At 40.6% G+C, this 20,403-nt stretch overlaps 1 protein-coding gene across 1 annotated transcript; it reads left to right on the top strand.

Annotated features, from left to right (window-relative positions):
- Positions 1–559: 559 nt before the first annotated feature.
- On the top strand, positions 560–20,223 carry clcnk (chloride channel K). The gene is given in 20 exon segments (XM_014411775.4): positions 560–599; positions 602–712; positions 2,574–2,705; positions 2,851–2,979; positions 4,514–4,653; positions 4,775–4,852; positions 6,645–6,720; positions 7,243–7,368; positions 9,375–9,459; positions 9,757–9,858; positions 10,073–10,157; positions 11,612–11,764; positions 12,350–12,419; positions 12,570–12,680; positions 12,968–13,184; positions 16,932–17,062; positions 17,463–17,533; positions 18,144–18,224; positions 19,777–19,863; positions 20,102–20,223. Coding segments are annotated over 20 exon segments (2,049 nt in total). The 5' UTR covers positions 560–574; the 3' UTR covers positions 20,141–20,223.
- Positions 20,224–20,403: the final 180 nt, after the last annotated feature.

Raw genomic sequence — 20,403 nt, 5'->3', positions numbered from 1 at the left:
TTCTGTTTTTGTTCTTAAAAGTCGGACCATTAAGTTATTTGAAAAAGAAAAAAAAAGAAAATCATTCATTTTACAATTTTAAGTCCTCTATGACCTTGGAAAATAGACACTGAATATCTAATATATATAACAAATCGCAATTTTTAGTTTAGCCAGTTAAATTTATCAGATTTTAATAGCTAAAGTTATCAGATAATTCATAAATTACACAGTGGAACATGTATTTTAAGCATATTTTGTTTTACCTAAAAGCTGAATATCATGCACGTCCAGACAAATGAAGGGCACATACCCATGTTCCCCCAAAGAGTTAATATTAGCTACCCTTTCAGCCGTGACTGCCCCATCACCTTAATAATAACACATTAACAGAGGTCAGTTGACAACCAGCTACCAGTTTGTACGTACTACACACAGACGTTTGTCTGTAACACATCATACTACTTCAATTGGGGCTTGAAGGTAAGTCTGCTTGTCTTACATGTAAGTATTTTATCTTCATTCAAGCAGCTTATTTGTAATTGCATTAGTCACACTGCAATGCAAACACTTCAAGGCAAAATGAAGAGCCCGGATGAGCCTCGAAGGAGTAAAGCGGATGGCGAGAACAACAACTGGGAGCAAGAAAATCAATCGGACACATCCCATAATAAGAGCCCGCTCCTTTCGGATCCATGGAAACCATGCAGACGGCACCGTGCTGTTGTCAAAGGTCAGAGTGACGTTGGAAAATCGTTATAATCTGATCAATACTGATGCAATCAATCTATCTGAGAGCAGCCATGTGCAATCTTAATCAAGTATGTAGTTTTACGCTGGAGCTCCAGTTTGGTTTGACCTCAATCTGAAAAGTCATACATTGATCAGAATCTTGAACTCAATAACAGAGTTTATTGATAAGATATTATCACATCTTTTAAATATGTATTTTCTGCTCTAAGGACAGGGTGCAACACTGAAACCTAATTACTGATTTGATATCTTATTAATATTCAGTTCTCATACCCAAGTATAATCGTTTGCTGTTATATTTCATCTGGTGATTTAACTTTCATATTATATTTTTATACTTCTGTTATTTCAGTTATACTAAACTGTCATTTGATTTCATTGTTACTTGTGTATCCAACCACAGAGCTGCGCACAATCCTTGTTTTTTAGATTCATGCAAGGCTTGGGTCAGGTCACTTAACTTGAAACAACAACTACAGAACCACTCGTGCTAATACTGAAGTAAGTAAAAACATTCTTTACTGCAGTAGAAGTACAAATACTAGTGCTAAAATATTCCTGTTACCTTTACACAAATATATGTGGTAGAAACATCCTCCAAAGAGCTACTTTATACTTTGAGTACATTTCAGATCCTGTACTTTTTCACTTTTATTTGAGTAAAGAGGTTAAATCAGTACTTCAGCTTTTTCTGGAGTGTTTTTTAGCACTAGTGTCTGTAGTTCTACTCAAGTACAGCATGTTTGAACATATTAGTGTTTGTTCTGATGGGTGCTTACTTCAATATTAGCTTATGCGATTCTGTAGGTGTTGTTTCAAGTTAAGTTATCTGACTCAAGCCTTGCACAAATGGAAAAAAATAAGGATTGTGCACAGCTCCATAGTTGAATACACAAGTGTGGGGGAAATCTGTCCCCTGTGTTCTGGAAGAGGCACCCTAGAACACGTCAGCAGCTGCCCGAAGGCCCGGGCAATGGTCGGTATCGTTGGCGTTCCTGCGATCCAGGGGCTTTGCAGGATGATCACTGCAAAGTCCTCTGCTGGCTGGGTGTGGCTGGGGCAGCCAAAAAGAATGCCATCCAGGCTGTGAGTGAAGCGGCAGAGAAAGCCACAAGGTGGCTGTGGATTAAGAGGGCTGATCCGTTGGTAGCTACTGGTATGCAAGTCAAGGCCTGATCACCATCGGGTGGCTCACCTGAGCGAGGGTCTGTGATGTTGTGAGACCCAAAACAACTGATTACCCCAGGATACACCACTGAGGGAATGGGTTAAATGCAGAGAGGAATTTCCCCACGTGGATCAATAAAGTATACCTTATTATTATTATTAACCTCTTAAGCCCCAAGCCTACCTGATCTCCTGCCTTTTGCCCCCGTATCAGGGGGCGTTGGAGCTTAAAGCGCTATACAAATACAGGCCATTTACCATTTAAGAGGTTAACTCCAAGTGGACAAACAAAAGTAGAACAAAACAAGATGAAGACAAAAAATATCCTTAGTTTTGGCCTATTTTTAATATGATCATTTATGTTCAATACGTTGGGGTGCTCATACGACTGTGACCCAAGTGTTTATATTTTCAGATTGTTTTGTACAATCTAATTCAAAGGCAACAACTAGAAGGCTGGAATCAAACAATGCAAACTAACCTAAAAGATTCAAACCTGCTCTGGAAACTGCTGAATCGAAACTGAACTGAATCCAATCTGATGAAAAATGTAAAACTTTAATGCTCCACAGCTTTCCAAGTAATTGTGAACTTTACCTTTTAACTTTACCACCTCTGTAACATCTCAGCACAACGCTGTTGCTCTGACATGCTAAACCTTTTTGTTTCCTTAGAGCTGCTGTTGAAGCTGAGGTGTTGTCTGGGAACAGTGTGTGGGATTGAATGGTATGGCTACGCTGCTCTGGGTATTTTGACTGCCATCCTCAGTTTCCTCATGGACCTCAGTGTAGCGAAGCTGCTGCGAGGTGGATACACACACACACACACACACACACACACACACACACACACACACACACACACACACACACACACACACACACACACACACACAAGCTAAGTAAGCAAAGCACACAAATAATCAGTGCTTCTCTCTCGTGTCTCTTGCAGCTCACCAGTGGCTTTATACGATGCTGGAAGGAAATGTTTTGCTGCAGTTTCTCTGCTGGACTCTTTACCCAGCATGTATTTGTGCCATTGCATCATCATTCTCCCACAACATCTGTCCTTTCTCCACAGGTCTGTTGAGCAACAAGCAGGAAACATGATTAGTTCAGGTGTTTTTTCACAGGCTGTGCTGCTTTTCTCTGTATTCTGAGAGCATGGCATTGCAACCGTCCAAGTCCACAGGTGAAGAAAGAGGGAATTAGTTTTTATTTTAGGTCTCAAATCTATCTTAGTTAGATTGTGGCTTGGGGGATAGTCACCACACACTACAAACAAAGCTCTAGCAGAAAACACCCCTTCCTTGAAACGTTCTTCAGTATGCAATTTAGTTCTGTGAGAACATTTTTAATCAACAAGCTTACCTAAAACAAAGGTGTCCATGTCAAAACTGAAAGAAAAAAGCAAAACTATTTGTGTCCAAAGATGATGTTTATAACTAAAAAGACTTGATTTTTCTTTACAACTCATATCATCAACGCCTCATAATGCCTCTAGATTCAGACTCGAATGTATTTATATTATTTATGCTATTTATTTATACTTTTAATTCAACTTTAACATAAACATACAAAACAATAACACTAATGATATAGAGGTCTCAAACACTTGTTACAGGCTTAAAAGTCAATAGAAAGTGATTATTATTGTGAACAACAGGAACTACTACAGCACGAAAAACTCTCCATATATTTACATGCAAACCTGATTATTGTTGTAAGACAGACTTGGAAAAATTGTGAGCCCATGCTTTAAAGCACCAGTTTTTTTTAGATGTGACAGCTAAGCAAACACTGAGTCTCTACCAAATGTGGATGTGTGTGAGCTGATGAGTATTGCAGTAGCAAGCTTTTGCCATTCATTCACTTACAAGTGATCATTACCGTGGAAGTTATGTAGTGTTTGGCTACAACACGGCATAAGATTAGAAAGGCTAATTATCCAAGGTGATTTTGTGCGGCCACACCGTAACATGAAAGGACATTCAACCTTTTTATCTTCATTATAGTCTTAGAAAAAAGATAAATGAGCACAAATGAACGTGAATATTCATTTTTCATCACCCACTTTTTTTCTCTTGAAAACGTCTTTCTGTCTATCTAAAATAAATGGTATTGAAAAACAGTCAAATGAGATATGAAGAAGTCAACTATGATATTAGCAGTCTCAGAAATCTTGTATGAAGTATGAAGGATGTAGGATAAAGCATATCTAAGGGACTATGTGTTCTATCTGTCCACCGTTCGCAGTGCAGCTCTGTACTGTAGCCCAGCGGTCCCTCTGGTCTCTTACTTGCAAACAAAGCAAACAAGGAGACATCTCAGCTGAACCATAAAAAAGGAGAAATTGGTTTGATTTATGCAACCAAAATCCCCCTGTGCAGATATAGCCTTTACAATCAAATACTGAAACACAGTTCATCTTCAGCTTGCCTGTTTTGTGTTGATGGTCTTTTTAAGTCCCAAAGAAATCCTTGCCTTGACGTTCCCCTCTATTTAATCATTCAAAAATCATTCTTGCGTATTCACCTATAATAGTCTTTTTTGCCTTTGTGATTGCTTTTGTACCTCAAACTCAATCTTGTACTCCCAATTGTTTATCTTCTCAGGCTCAGGGATACCAGAGGTGAGAACCATGTTGGCGGGATTTGAAATGCCGCATTATTTGTCTCTCACTAATTTGTTTTCCAAGTTCTTGGGCCTCATCTGTACACTGGCTGCTGGCAGCACTGTTTTCCTGGGCAAAGTGGTAAGATGACTCAGCATGTCTTTTTGTTACTCAGAATGCGCAGCAGTAATGTAATCATTTTGCTAATGGTGTGTTTTCTGATTTGTTGTGACGGTTCTGTATATTTACCTCGAAACATCAGGGTCCATTTGTGCATCTTTCCACCATGGTGGGAGGTTACCTGAGCAATCTCTGCACTCTCATACAACGTGATAAGAAGGTAAAGCACAGAGAAGTAACTAAAAAGGATGCTGTACATTAAAACAGTCTGTGTATGTTAGAAATAAAGCACATTTTAATTCAACTTTTTTGATATTTAAGCCCAGAAACCTTTCAGTTAAAAAAAAAGAGAAAAGCTTTGATAAACCCCTTATATTGCACATCAGGTACCAAACACCAGGCAAACAAAGCCAGAGATGATTTAGTGGCACAGCTGAAGCTCAGGTGTTAGAGTAGGTAATCTACCAATCACAAGGTCATTGGATTAATCTCTGACCCCTCCAGTCCACCAATCCAAGTGTCTTTGCACAAAATACAGAACTTTTACTTGTCTCCAAAGCAGTACGTGAGCTTAGGCCTAAATAAATGTTTGATCGGGTGAATGACACAGTTGAGTGAGACAGAAAGTTGAGTGCTCAGCACAAGTGGAAAGGTGCTATATAAATCCATTTAGTGGCTAAAAGAGATTTAGAAGTTAGTAAAAAACAAAAGGAGTGTGAACACTGGATGTCATCATTTTGCTGTAAATAGGACCCCTAATCTGTTTGGACAAATAATTCTGACTCAGAATCTATTTGTCATCTTCATCTCTTTCTGCTTACCTCATTGCAACACATTTAATCCTTGGGTTAAGATCAAAGCCTAACTGCTGTAACAGATACCTGATAATGAAAGTGCTGAAATAAGTGCTAAGTGAAATAAAAGTAAGTGATGCATAAATATAATACTAGAACTTGTCTACAGTCTTCCTGGACAGTCTAGAAATATTAATCGCACAGCAGCCCATTATTTGTCAGATAATTCCATTAAAAATGCTCAAAAGGAAGCAAATGTTTTTGAGAGGTCCAGATCAGTGCTGAGGTGAAGCCTTTCCAAAATGCTCTAGCTCAGCGGTCCCCAACCTTTTTTGTGCCACTGACCGGTTTATGCCCAACAATATTTTCACGGACCGGCCTATAAGGTGTCGCGGATAAATACAACAAAATAAAACTAGTACCGGTACCGAAAAAAAAAGAAGATTTATTCATAACACACGTGAAAAGACCCAGGAAAACCGAGTTAACGATAAAAACGATAACAAAATAACGCTGAAAACCGATAAAAACTCTGAAAACCATACATTTCACACCTGAGCCTCAACTCTCGCGGCCCGGTACCAAACGACTCACGGACCGGTACAGGTCTGAGGCCCGGGGGTTGGGGACCGCTGCTCTAGCTGTAAGTGGGCAGTGTCATCTTCCACCTCTCAGCCAAAGCTGCCATAAGCAAATCATGCAAACTTCAACCCTCATGCAGTTGTCCTAAATGAGAAAATTAGCGATAAAAACTAAAATTGCTTCTTGTTTCAGGTTGCAAGCATTTTTGGTTTATACTTTAAATTTGTGCGTTTTAACATGATGGTCTATGGAGGACGACTCATTTTTGGAGCCAGCCACGAGTGGCCGTTTGAGGAACTGCAGCTTTTGACACGTCAGAAAAAATGAATCACATCGAAGGACTGAAATAATTCCAGTAAAGACAGAGTCATCTTTACAGGAAACACAATAAGAGAACATAGGCTCTACATGCTTGTTAAGGCCTGAGTGATGTCTAAATGTTAAGAGCTTTGTGTTTGATTCTTCCACTGTTTGGAGGCCATGTTATTTGAATCATAGCAAGGGACCTCAGATGGGCTCAGACGGGGTGTGAAATGCTTCTCTGGAAAACAATAAATGAAATCCTGCTACGTTCTTTAAAGCATAAAAGTCTGAAAAAAGAGACAGCACACACACTACAGCATGTGTTTCTTGTAGGAAAAAGCAGCTGGACAAATGTTGGTTGTATCTGCCGGGGTCGGGGTAGCCAGCTGCTTCGGAGCTCCCATTGGCGGTGAGAGAGCCAGGTTGAGCTTTTTTTTTTAAACTTTTTATGTATCTGCTCACAGCAAATCTGTTTTTCGCACAGTTACTCAGGTAATGCTCTTTTCTGCCTTTGATTTCCCTTTTGCATGCTTCACAAAGTTGCTGTTCCCTTTTATCCTCCCTCAGCCCTATTTGGTCCCCCATCGTGTTTGTATATGTTCCTCCCTCACCTCTTCCTCCTTTGATCACCTCTCCGCCTAATATTTTGATCTTCTTACCTCCATTTCTCTTTTGCATCCTTGCTGGAGGTTCATTGCCAAAGGTTTGTGCTTGAAGGATAAGCTCAAAATGTCACAATTTACATAAAACAGCAGGGGGTCTGTTAACACCTGAAATATACCCCTATTTCTGTTGGCATAGATGCAGACAACACTATTTATTACAGCCTTCCAAAGATTGTACTGTTTAAAGTAGAAAGGGCTACTGCCGTCGCATGCAAAATGTCATCTGCACCTTATTCCTTTGTGTCTTTGCTCCTCTTCCCCTGCAGGTGTGTTGTTCTCTGTGGAGGTGATGAGCTCTCACTTCGCCCTGAGGCATTACTGCCCATGCTTCTTCTCAGCAGCCTGTGGGGCGTTGACCTTCCGACTTTTAGCAGTGTGGGGTGGAGATGGAGGTGATGGATGCACTAAACACCACTCGCTCCTTTAATAGTCTAGAAGTAGAGGGTTTACTTTAGAGTCACAGAAAAAAAAGCCAAATAAAGCCTAGAAGAAGAAGAAGGAATTCCCTCCAAATATGGAAAATTATTGTGTTGCATTGGCCAAAAAAAGAAAGAAGAACACAGTTCACTCAATCAAAATCGAAATATTCTAAAATGAGAAGCTTAATATGAATGCGCGCCTTGTTTTTCTGTATCAGTGCTTGGGGCAGTGGAGCTGAAACAGATGTCAGAGAAAAATGTTCAGCAGTACGTCGAGTAAGTGGTTCAGAGGGTCCAAATCTATTAATTATCCACAGCCTTCCACCAGACAGCCAGACAGCGTGTTGATTCAAACTGGATCCAAACACCAAATTCCTGCAGGGAAGGGTTAGGGTAATAAACTTGCTTTCCAGCAGCTAACAGCTCAATAATCAGGCCACAGTAACAGCTCCTCACAGCAACAAGGCCAAGATAATATGATGATAATGACTGAAGAGCTGAGATTTTACTGAAGTCAGACTTACAAGGACACTGTGCTATTTCCTTTTTAAAAGCTGGACCACTTAACACCAACAACTGCGTAGGAAAATAATGACATTTTAAACATGTGTCCTAGATTATACTGGGCCACCTACACGCTACACCTACATGAGCGCTCAGCTGTAGAAACACAGGACATGAAGCTCCAACCGCACAGTTTTTATGCTGATGTTAATTTCAGAGAAGATCTGGAAGTCTGCAGTTACTGAGTCAGCAGAGCGTTGGACACTTCTTTTTTTTTTTTACACTGTGTGCCTTTAGTACTTGGTGACGCTGGTTTCCACTGTGCAGTAGTACCATTGACAGCTGATCATGTCATGGTCCTGGGTTGCTGTCCCAGTTTTTCTAAGTTAAGGATCTCTTAGTTTTGGTTATTTTAATACTTACCGTTTACAGTTGCTTTATGTTTTCCCTCGGTTTTCCTGGTTTTGTTTATATTAAGTTATTGTTTCAGTTCATCCTGCCCGTCTCAATCTCTGTGTTTGGTGTTGCTCGTCTTGCCACTTCCTGTTTTATTTTCATAGATGTTTGTCCCCTGTGCCTTGCTAAAGGTTCTACTTCCCTTGTCATCCCTGATTTGTCCCCACTGCTTTTCCCACCCGTTTCCCTCTAGGCTCATGTTCTTTTATAGTTATTGTCTCAGTCACCCCTTGACCTTTGCCAGGTCGACCACAAAGTCTATCCACTCCCAGAGTTTTCTGTAAAATCACTCCTAGTGGCTCCTGGTTATTTGCATTGTCTGACTTTACTTTCTGCTTTTTTAGCATGTTTTCCTTTTACATTGATCAGCATTCACTTCCACTTAAGCATCCAGCATCCACTTTGGAGGAGCGTTGGAATTCAGTGAGCTCTGCAGAACGACTTGTTCTCTTACCAGTGTTTGTAAAAGCAGACTGCGTGGATAGGTGCTTGATTTTTCTGAGCCTGTGGTAACTGGGCTGAAAACACCTGAATTCAAAGAAGAGACTGTGTGGCCTGTTGCTTTGTCTACATGACAGCAGCTCCTTTACTGCCTGCAGTGCACCAATAATCCACCAGTGGGCAGAAGATGTATGTCACTGCAGCTTTTTCAGTTGCCTATTGATCATGTTGACACATGGATCTCTCAGAAACCCATGTGCCAGACTGTCTGACATAAACAGACTCTCCATCTCTCTCATGGTATTTATCATGAAGATGTCTCATGTTGAAGTAAATCCTTAATAAATGAAATATTTTCTTTTTTTAAATTCTGATTTTATTTCTTTCTGTTGTCAGTAATGTTGACAGCTATATAATAACTCGCCGTGTCAAACATCAACTTTGGCAAAGTTATTGGAAGCATTTAAGCTGGCAGACTGTAAAATCCAATACATTTTGAGTTCAGTAATGTGAGGGATTATTAAATTTGAAAGGCTGTGGGGAAGATTGAAGTGATGCAATTTGTTTTATGTCCACAGAGACTCTCCAGGCCTTGTTCAGAACTAATTTCCCCGATGCTTTACCTTTCTACCCGCTGGAAATTCTGCTGTTTGCTTTCTTGGGGTAGGTTTATTTTGACAGTATCTGCATAATCAAACAGGTCCTCTTTTATTCTCTGTCTGACAGATAATCCCTGACTTCTGGCATTCGTATTCATATCAGTCACAATGAAAACCAGCTGTTTTTCCTGCTGTACCAATTAGCATTCCAATTTTTTTAGTCTCATCTCAACCATTTCCTCCTCCTCCTTTTCCTTCCCATGACTTCTCCAAGTGTAATGACTTCCGATAGTCTGTTGCTGCCTGGATTAAAATTAGCCTCTCATCTCTCACTGTGGTTTGTGTCACTGTCTGAAAACAGGCTGCTGTGTGGGGCTGTGAGCTGCTGCTACCTCTTCTGCCACAGGTGGATCCTGCGTTTCACTAAAACAAACCCAGTTTTCGCCAAGATGCTGACGACAGAGTGAGAGCTCTTTGCAACCTGAATTGTGCTGTAAAATCTGGTTGACAACTTATTTGCCTTTTTTTCCAGATAGAAGCAAATATTTGTCGAGTAACACACTTTAAACCCCTGAAAGCATGGACTAGAGTAGATAGGAAAACATTTCAGGTTATTTAGAAGTCAGACAGACAATTTTAAAAGCTAATGGAATGAACCAAATGCCTGTATTTTGCAGGAAGGCTCTGTACTCAGGCATGGTTGTCTTCTTCCTGGCATCACTGACGTTTCCCCATTTTGCTGGTCATTACATGGCTTCTAAGGTGGGCATCAGCAGCATTTAAAGACATAAACACTGCAGTGAGTCACGCTGTTGCTTTCGTCTGAATGTTCCTTCATTATAATGCACTTTATTCTGAGTCACTCCCGTGTATGCTGCGTTGCTCTCATCCTCCTATAAATTGTAACTATTAATCCACAATTATAGTCTGCAACAATTTCACCGCTCACTCCAACACTTGATCTGAGCCTGATCAGATTGTTTAACTCCATTACAAGCTCAAACACTTTGTTTGTGTTTGTCATTACTTTGCTCTTCCTTAGACATTATTACACTCACCACAGAGGCTTATTTCACTTTTATTTCTGTCAGGGTGTCAGCTCACAATATCTAATTCTATCTCAGTAACTCATAACTGAGATTTTTGGCGCAAAGCTTCTTGAATAATTTCCCAGTTCTAACATAAAGAAGAAACTTTCTTGTTTCCTAATTCCATTTAAAAAGCTCTGATTGACTCTGATTGCTGTTTTTTTTTTTTTTTCAAATCATAATAATCCCATTAAGCTAGCAAAGACGCTAATTGATGCCGTTGTTGAATATCACCATCACATCAGAATGAATATCAGCATAGAAATGCTCTTAGCAGAGGTAGTGCATCTGAAAATGTCGGTCATGTGCATTGATGAGCCACTGCTTAATTATTCCATGAAAAACTACCAGTTTAGGCAGCAGCCCTGGTTCAGCTCGAACATGAGGCCCTTTGTTTTTCCCCACTCTCTGCCACCTTTGCTGCCTGCTGTCCACTGTGCTATCTAATAAAGGTCAAAAAAATAATGTTAAAAAATATTGGTACACACAGTTTTCATGCAGATTTGTGTGCAAATTTTGGTATCCATCCAATACCAAATACAGGGCCAGAATTCCCGATACGAACACTGATATCGATACTTTTAACTTAATGGCAGCTTATGTAGGGAAGAGCAGCGTGTAATGAGTTATGAGATGAATCATCGTGAATTTGCATTTTCTGATTTTAACAGCCACTAAATCTGTGGCTGTAATTAGAGAAGACAACAAAACTCGTACTTCAGCTTTTCGTGTATTTTGAAACTGAGGTTTTTAAGACCCGGAATGCAAATGTGCCTTTTTATAAAGTGCTTTGGGTCAGCTTTTGCTGTTTAAATGTGCTATAGTTTATAAGTAAAATCGATGTGACAGTCAACACGAAAAAGTTCAGATATTTTTCATAATGCCTGATTGAGTTATATTTTTTATTTCTTAGAAAATAATTTAACACAATTCCTACATGTTGAACTTAAAGGATAGAAACAAAGTATCGATCCGATACCAACACCGGCGTTGCTGTTGATATCTGGATCGATCCGCCCAGCTCCAGTGCAAACGCACTCTTTGTAAATGAGGACCAATGTTAGCATCAGTCTGTTTTTGTTTCATAATGTGAGGTAGTAATACTAATATCACTAATCTTTTAATCAGTACACCATGAAGGAGCTCCTCACTTCTTTCCTGGATAGCAGGCAGTGGACCTCACAATCCCACAACACCTCCGAGCAGCTGCAGCCTTTGTTGGAGTGGAGCTCATCAGGGACTTCTGTCTACTTCTCTTTAGTTTTCTTTCTGCTCATGAAGGTACAGGAATGCAAAGGTCAATGAAATCATCTTTTTATCTGTCTAGGAATCCTAAGAAGGCACCAAACTCGGCTGCGACTCCTCTTGTTCCTCTCTGCTGGGTCACAGCGACCCATAATTGGAATACAGTAATTGACATTTTCACAATCGAATAGGCAAACTAAAGGCTGTTTAACCTTTGAGGATGAAATGTCTTGTGATGCTTGATGCTCAGTCATACCAGCACTGCGGGTGGAAAGAATGGGTTTTTGACCTTTAACAGCTATTAAAGTAATAGCCCAGTTACTGGTTTTAATCAGTCCCATTATGTGTCCACACATCTCTTCTTCTCATTTGTGTTTGAAGCAGACAGAACACCTTGGAAACGCACAAAAAAGAAAATGAGTTTAAAAGAAAATTTCTACACTGAGAACAGCTTCTGATAGTCACTTTAGCAGGAACCAATGAGCAGTTCTCTCATTTCTACATTTAAATGTGAAACGCAAATGCACATAATGGAATCATTTGTGCATAAATGAGAGCAGTGCAAACACAGCCTGATGTGACTCCTCTGGATGCTCTGTGTCTTTGTGTGTTGTGTCTGAGATGTGGATGTTGGTCCTCGCCTGCACCCTGCCTCTGCCAGCTGGATACTTCATGCCAGTGTTCATCTATGGTGAGTGTTTCAACTTTCAATTTCAATATAACAAGTCCGTCTCACTGCATCCCCCATCTGCAGGAGTGAAATGCTGTCTTTTTCCTAACATGGCAAAGCTACTAAGTAAGAAACCCTTTCTTATTGGTCGTTTTGGTTTCTCTTTTCCAGGGGCAGCTATTGGACGTTTGATTGGGGAAGGAGCCGCTTATTTGTCTTCCACTGGAGTGACTCCAGGCCAGCAGTGGGCTTCTGTAAACCCAGGAGGCTACGCACTTGCTGGTAGAAAAACCTGACCAGCTGTAGTTTGGTGCTAATATTTTACACTCGCATTGACTTTTGCCTGAATGTCTGAAAGGGACAATTTTGCCTGCATTAATCAGTTTACTTCAAATTTTGCTAAACATTTTCCTAGAGCTACAATTTGAACCCAGTTTTAGCTAATAAGTTAATTTCTATCATCATCATGCCTTTCAACTTTTTAAGTTTTTAAGTAAATTTGCTGAAATGTGGCATTAAATTTAACAAAGCAACAATTCAAAGTGCATCGTATGGTTGGTCTGCTTTAGGTGCAGCGGCCTTCTCTGGCGCTGTCACACACACTTTGTCCCCAGTTCTCGTGGCTATAGAGTTGACTGGTCAGTTCACGCATGCTGTACCCATCCTCCTGGCGACTCTGCTGGCCAACGCCCTGTCACGCTCTGGACAACGCCCATCTTTCTATGATGCCTTGTCCATCAGCAAGAGGCTCCCACACCTTCCCTCTCTGAAGAAGGCAAGTCCTCAGTAAGTAAACACAAAAGGCCGTCTGACAATCTGTAGTAAACCTGCAAACCTGTAAACTTTGGTGCTGATTGTGGGTTTTTTGCATCTAGCTGAGCAGTGTGTGTAATAACATTATATTAGTAAGAAAGTCATATCAATATATAAGGCATGAAAATGTACACTATTACTGAAGTCTAGCCAGAAATGGGGAAATGTGTGAAAATGTGAAAAAAACTGAATACAAAGTTTATATTAATAAAATATAAAGTTTGTTTGAGTTAATTTTAGGTTTTCTCATTGCTGTTCAAAGCTTGTTTTTCAAACAGTGTTTCACAGTGAAATATTTCATCAGTTGATGTTTGGATCCTCCGACTCTGAAGTTATGCCGAGTATCAAAAGTTTCAACAAAACTTCAGTCCATGACTGAAACTATAAAACTATAAGGAAGCCAACCAAAGTGTAAATAATCATACAACTAACACTTTTATGTATGGCTGTATATAAACTGCTTAAAAAATTATGGGAAGACTTTTTAATCAGAGTACAGCATCAAGTTAGTTGAACGTCTGGGATATTGATCGGGTCAGGTTGTTCATCAGTTTTAGCTGCTTTGGTGTTATTGAGTTCCAGGAGACAGGCAGTTACCCTAGGAGAGCTGACAGGACCGTAGAAGGTCCTTAAACCATTAGCAGGACTGATGTCTGCTCCTTTGACAGAACAGGATGATCACTGCCATAGAATACCAGAATTGGCAGGTCCACCACTGGCATCCTGTGCTTTTCACAGATGGCAGCAGGTTCACCCTGAGCACACGTGAAAGGATCTGGAGAAATTATGCTGCCATTAACCTCATTCGGCATGACCGGATTGGCGGTAAATCAGCGATCGTCTGGGGAATCATGTTCATGGAGGGATGCTCAAACCTCTACAGTACAGGCAATCTGGACTGGCACAAGATCTGGGAGAAGATCCCCCAGGACACCAGACATTGTCTTATTAGGAGCACACGCCAACATTGTCGGGCTTGCATACAAGCATGTGGGGGTCATATAAACTACTGAGCACCATTTTTAGTTTCTGCAATGAAATTTGTGCAAAATGGGCCAGCCTGCTGCAACATTTTTGCACTTTGATTTTAGGTATGTCTTTGAATTCAGTCCCCTGTAGGTTGTATTTTAATTTCCTTACTTTCATTCCAAGCACATTATCCAGTCCATATCAGTGCATCCAGCACGACTTTTTGATGTGTTTTGAAAGAGTTCCTTTCATTTTTCACAGCAGTATAGTTGGGGAATGGCTGCAATCACAGCATTGTAAGATGGCGAAAGATGTACCCTTAGGCCCCCTCCTCGATTCAGAGATGGTCTTTCCCTTTTCATGAAAATGGCCTCCTTGACTCCGCGCTCAAACCAGCGTTCCTCCCTGTCCATACGTGTACATCCTCATCCTTGAAAGAGTGTCCACTGGCCTGTAGGTGTAAATAGACTGCAGAGTCCTGGCCTGACGAGGTAGCTCTTCTGTGTTGTGCCATCCGCTTCGCCAGAGGTTGTTTGGTTTCCCCGATGTATAAATCCTGGCGCTCCTCCTGGCACTTAACAGCGTACACTATGTTACTCTGTTTGTGTCGGGGGACCCGATCCTTGGGGTGGACCAATTTTTGGCGCAGCGTGTTTTGGGGTTTAAAAGCCACAGAGACCCGGTGTTTAGAAAAAAATGCGTCTCAACTACTCCGATACTCCTGACACATATGGGATCACTACAGGTTTTCGCTTGGGCAGCGGTTGTCCTTCTCTCCTGGATCGGCTGGAGCTTTCTTTAGGTGCCTTCCCAGCTTTGACAAACGTCCAGCTGGGATAACCACATTTACTCAGGGCCTTCTTGATGTGCTGTTCTTCTGCCTCCCTGGCCGCTGTGTCAGTGGGGATGGTGTTCGCTCTGTGTTGTAGCGTCCTGATGACACCCAGTTTGTGCTCCAGTGGATGATGAGAGTCAAACCTTAGATACTGATCCATATGTGTAGGTTTACGGTAAATGTCAGCTTTTAGATGTCCCCCATTACTGATGGAAATCTCGCAGTCTAAGAAGGGTAACCTGCCACTTTTCATATCCTCCCTGGTGAATTTGATGTGTCGGTCCACCGAGTTAATGTAATCCGTGAAATGTAGTACATCCTAAGATTTAATTTTCACCCAGGTGTCATCCACATATCTGAACCAATGGCTTGGTGGTGTTCCAGGGTAGGATAGCAAAGCCCTCTTTTCCACTTCTTCCATGTACAAATTGGCCACGATGGGTGAAACTGGGGAGCACATGGCACACCCATGTTTCTGCCTGTAGAACTGACCCTTGTATGTGAAGTAGGTGGAATGAAGACACAGTTCCAAAAGCAAACACACTTGGTTGATGCTGAGAGTGGTCCTGTTGCTGAGGTTGGGGTCATCCTGTAATCTCTTACGGACTACCTCCAACGCTTCCGTGACTGGGATGGAAGTGAAGAGAGATGTAACGTCGTACGAGACCATGGTTTCATCTGCCTCAATAATGACATCTCTCACCTTCTCAACGAAATCCAGGGTGTTCTGGATGTTTATAAGATTTGGGGAAACCTGCAGTCAGCTGAGACTGAAGAAGTCACTTGGATGAGTGACGAAACGTTTCTCCCACAAAACGCTACGTCCAGATGAACAGAATCAATTTTTGGAGATTTACTTTCCTGGATGATTGAGAATGCATCAAAACGTTTTAACCAATCAACAATCAACAAACCTGTCTCGCCTACAACTGATTACCAGGCGATTCCCAGGAGCACAGGCGACCATCAGAATCAAAACACTCACAACAATGAATTTAATCTTTTAACCAAGTCAGCCACAAAAAACACAACAGAAACTCATCATGACAACCCACACTGACAATATCTGGAAACTGGGCACAGAGGCTATGAATGTCAGTAATCATATATCTGCTTAGAACTGTAATTAGAATGAAAATCCAAATGAACTCAGATTTAACAGAGATTTATGTGTCTATACTTGGATCATCATCTGTTTGCCACCCACACAGGATATAACCCTTAACCCTCAGGCTCAAATTAAGTTTTTAGTTGCTAATGCACAACCAAGTCCTGCAGTGGTACTTCTGAGTAAAAAAAAACTCATAAAATATGTATGTGGCGTAATCAGGTTGTTAGTTTTTAAGTGTTGCAAATTGGCAACGCCTGCCTTGAGAGGGCTAATGCTTTCTCATGCTTAATGCTGTCACACTTTCAGATATATTTTATTTATAACCTATAGCACGTTTAAACAGCAGAAGTTGACCCAAAGTGCCAGAAACCCAGTTTCAAAATAAATAAAGGCTGAAAAGTGTATTTTGTCGTGTTAACTAATAATCAGATCGATACCGAAATCGACAGTATCACACAGGACTAACAGATATCATGACACCACTTTGGTAAGTTCAGACCACGCATGGATCAGCCTATGTCTGTCAGATGAAGTGTTGTTGGAATAACAAAAGGTCTTCTATATCACTGCCCTGACAGCAGCAGCTGTACTGTCTGACTTCCAACCAGCTCTTATACAACATGCTTCCTGAGTATGAGGGGTGGAAGTGATCCAAATTCATCAGTAAAAGCAGAGCATTGCAGTTCTCCTTTATGCGTTCCTGTTTATCATTTGGCAGCCGCTATTATGCAATTTCAGAATTGATCATTTAATTTAAGCACTGCTGCTTTTTCTCCAGGTGTGACACGATTCATCTCTCTTGCAGGCTTCCATCCACACCAGTCGGACAGGTTGCGGTGAAATCGGTGCTGCTTCAGAAAGCAGCTGGGCCAGTGGAGGCTGAGCAAGCTGTCAGAACCAGCACTGAAATGCAAATCCCTGTGGTAGACTCCTACGGTGAGCGGACAAATGTATTTGATCATAATTCACTCCAATAGTCTGCCTATATTATCTCTTCTTCATTTTATTGCTTTTAAATTTTACATACATGCTGGTCTAAAGCGCACGCACAGGTATGACATCACAAAGATCAACTGAAAGTAAAATAAAATGATGAAAAGTTGTAGCCATCTTAAAGGCTGCAGCAGTACAGCTTCATAAAAGTGCTTCCCCGAGAAGGTGACAATTATGAGAAAATAATCAATTGGGCAGCTGAGCCTTTCGGCAGCAGTTGCACGGATAAATTTTTGTGTTTGGAACAGATGACTCAAAGCCGCTAGAGAGCTGCGCGCACTTTAAACTGCAGCACCGACTGTGGCAAAGAAAATTGATTTTTCTCTCCTCTGTTTTATTGAAGAGTCACAGATTTTGCTGGGGTTTGTCCTGCGATCAGAGCTGCTGACGTTCCTGCGTCGCTGGAAGATTGAGGTGAAAAGGCTGAATGGAGACAGAGAGTTCACTGAGGGTTTTTTTTTAAAAGCAGCCGTTTAAAAAGAAGAGCGTGTCCGTGCAATCCATTTGACATTGACTGAATGTGAAACAGCTGGAAAAAAAAGATGATTGAAGTAGGATGTGCTGGCAGGACTGCGAACTGATGGAAGAGCTCATTTCATGACAACTCACATCCACTTTAAAGGATTTTCTATTCACAGAAAAATACTTTATTTTATTTTATTTTTTTAGAGGATTACAATAAACTGTTAAAAGTAGGAAATCAGTTTTTCAAGAAAATGGAACCTACTGGTATTAATTCCAGGTCGTGCTTAGCTGTGAAACTCCAAAACAATGTCTGCCCAAAATGTTGACTGTATTGTAATTACAAACTTACATTAAAATTTTCTAGTTTCTAGTGTTGTTATGCAAGTACAATATAAAACCAATCAAGGCATTTACTTGACTTGAGTTTATACCATGAATATTTTTCTTAACCAATTATAATTTGAATAAATAAACATTTGATTTTGTATATTTCAGTTGCATTTTACTTCAAATTACTGATTCATGTTTATGAGCAATTGAAAACCATGTGTGTGTGCAGAGTCCGGAGAAACATCTGGATGAAGGATGCTGCATTTACCAAACCTCCATCGTGATATCACCTCACAACACTGTTCAGGAGGTAGGGGCTCTTTGTTAAATGGAACTGGCAGCATTACCAGTCATTGATTTAAAGCAACAGTTGGCCCAACAATTGCAAGAAATCCTGTTTATCACTTTCTGAGAACTGGAGGATGATGCACACTTTCCAAAGCACAAACCGGGAGGCAGTTAGCAGAGCATAGCATAATCAGTTGGAAACAGCTAATAACTAATGAGCTGTTTTATTCACTGTTTTATTCCATTTATGCACAGACTGAAATTGAAAATAAAAGCAACTGGAGCTAGCTTAGTTTTGAAATATTTAGATATGAGTAAAACACTGATGCAGTCTGTCTCTGAAAATGGACCTATCTGGTCTCACATCTCCTGCTTCTCTTAAGTAATGAGCAAATTTTCTGAATGGATAAACTGAACTGTGTTAACTCTTTATCTCTGTCTATCTGAACCTCTCCACTAGCTCTTAGAGTGCCTCAACCATCTGCCACACTCTTCATCTCTCTCCACCTGTTCTCTCTGCTGTTGTTCTCCTAAAAAGAATGCAGTCAGAATGCCAGAAAATCTCACTTTTTTGATGATTAGATCACAAATATAAATACAATAAACCTTTTTTTTTATGCACAACACTTTTATTCAAGCAAGGAGCAAAACTCATGAGATCATGAATCTCTTTTGTGAGCTCAGGTTTGTCTCTGGCAGGTGAACTTGCAGCTTGCGCAGAGGGTTTATCTTGCTGGGTTGCAAAAGCATCCTCTTCCCTTCCTCACAAAACCTTAAGTTGTAGCAGAGGCTGTGGCACGTGTGCTTCACTGACTCATCGGCTGCTACAGCAACAGGAGACTACACTTCCTCCACCTTCTGGCATTGCCTGCTCCTTGTTGCTGTCACCATCTTTTTTCCTGCAAAATATTTTTATACCCACAGCAAACAAACCAATCAAACAACCAGCAACCAAGTGCCAACAGTTAAAAGCCCTGTTAACTGGTGCTCTCTCTCTCTCCCTCTCTCGCTGCACACTCAAACAAAAAGCTTTGTAGCCAATTAGAGTGAAGTAGATGTTTGAATTGCACACAGCGAACCCAAATCCTTGTGTTTCTGATCAACAATATGCAATTATTTTGGGGGACTTGCTAGACTTTTTTTTTTTTTAAATAAGCAGGCAGCTGTTCTCAGAAATAATAACCCCCACTACACTGCTTAACAAATGATAGTGGACAGATACTATTGGATTACATTACCCTAGCACATAAAGAGCAAGATATTTCTCTCGTTAAATTGGAAGAGACAAAAAATGAAGCCAAATGAGAGCAAATTAAAATTAGATTCAACAGATGGCTGAAAAACACTCTAAACACTCAGTTACTTAAATATGTGAAGATAAAGACAGTCTCATCCACAGGGCATATAATTAAAAAAAAAAGTCTTCTTTGCAACGTATCTGACAAAACAGCGGGGAAGAAACAAAACAGCGACAACAACAAAAACCCTGCAGTTTCCAGGACATCAGATGAATATTTATGATCTCATCTGAGAAATTGCTTCCATTAACCCTTTTTTCCTCTGCGTGTTCTCAGGCCCACAGTATACTGAGTTTACTCGGATCCCAAACCTTGTTTGTTGCAGACGAAGGAAAGCTGGTCGGGCTTATCACGTGGCCAGAGGTAGGGAGTGTTTTTGTGTACTTTCACCCATGCACAGATGTTACCTTCAACATGCACGTTTTTGTCACATTCCCATGTTCCTCAAATGAGCTTTACTTTGTGCAAACGAGACCACGTCCTTGTATGGATTTGTTAAAATTATGCAGGGCGCTGGGAGAAAATAGCTACTTATGGATTCAAAGCAGTCTCATTTGTTCCTTACCTCCATCTCTTCCTCCTTCTCCCTTTTCTCCTCCAGATGAAGAGGATATTAGAGGACTTGGCCAAAGAAATCTGAGCGACATCACAGCGACATCATCACGTCAGCACATCCTATCAAAATGTATTTTAAATAAACATGTATCCGTCTCTGCCTGATTAGCTCAACGTGTTTAATAATGATGTAATTTCTCTAACAATATTTGCACACCAAACTATACTGTTATCACCTGCAAACTCCTGTGAAAAACATTTATCAGAGCCTATTATCTTTCATTTTTATTTTTGTAATTAGAAGGATCTCGTCCATTAAGCAGATAGCACACAGTCTCATTTACTGCT

This window comes from Maylandia zebra, linkage group LG20 (genome assembly GCF_041146795.1).
Source record: "Maylandia zebra isolate NMK-2024a linkage group LG20, Mzebra_GT3a, whole genome shotgun sequence".
NCBI classification, from domain to species: Eukaryota; Metazoa; Chordata; class Actinopteri; order Cichliformes; family Cichlidae; genus Maylandia; species Maylandia zebra.
The sequence above is the reverse complement of the archived record's forward strand: the minus strand, read 5'-3'. Positions and strand labels throughout refer to the sequence as shown.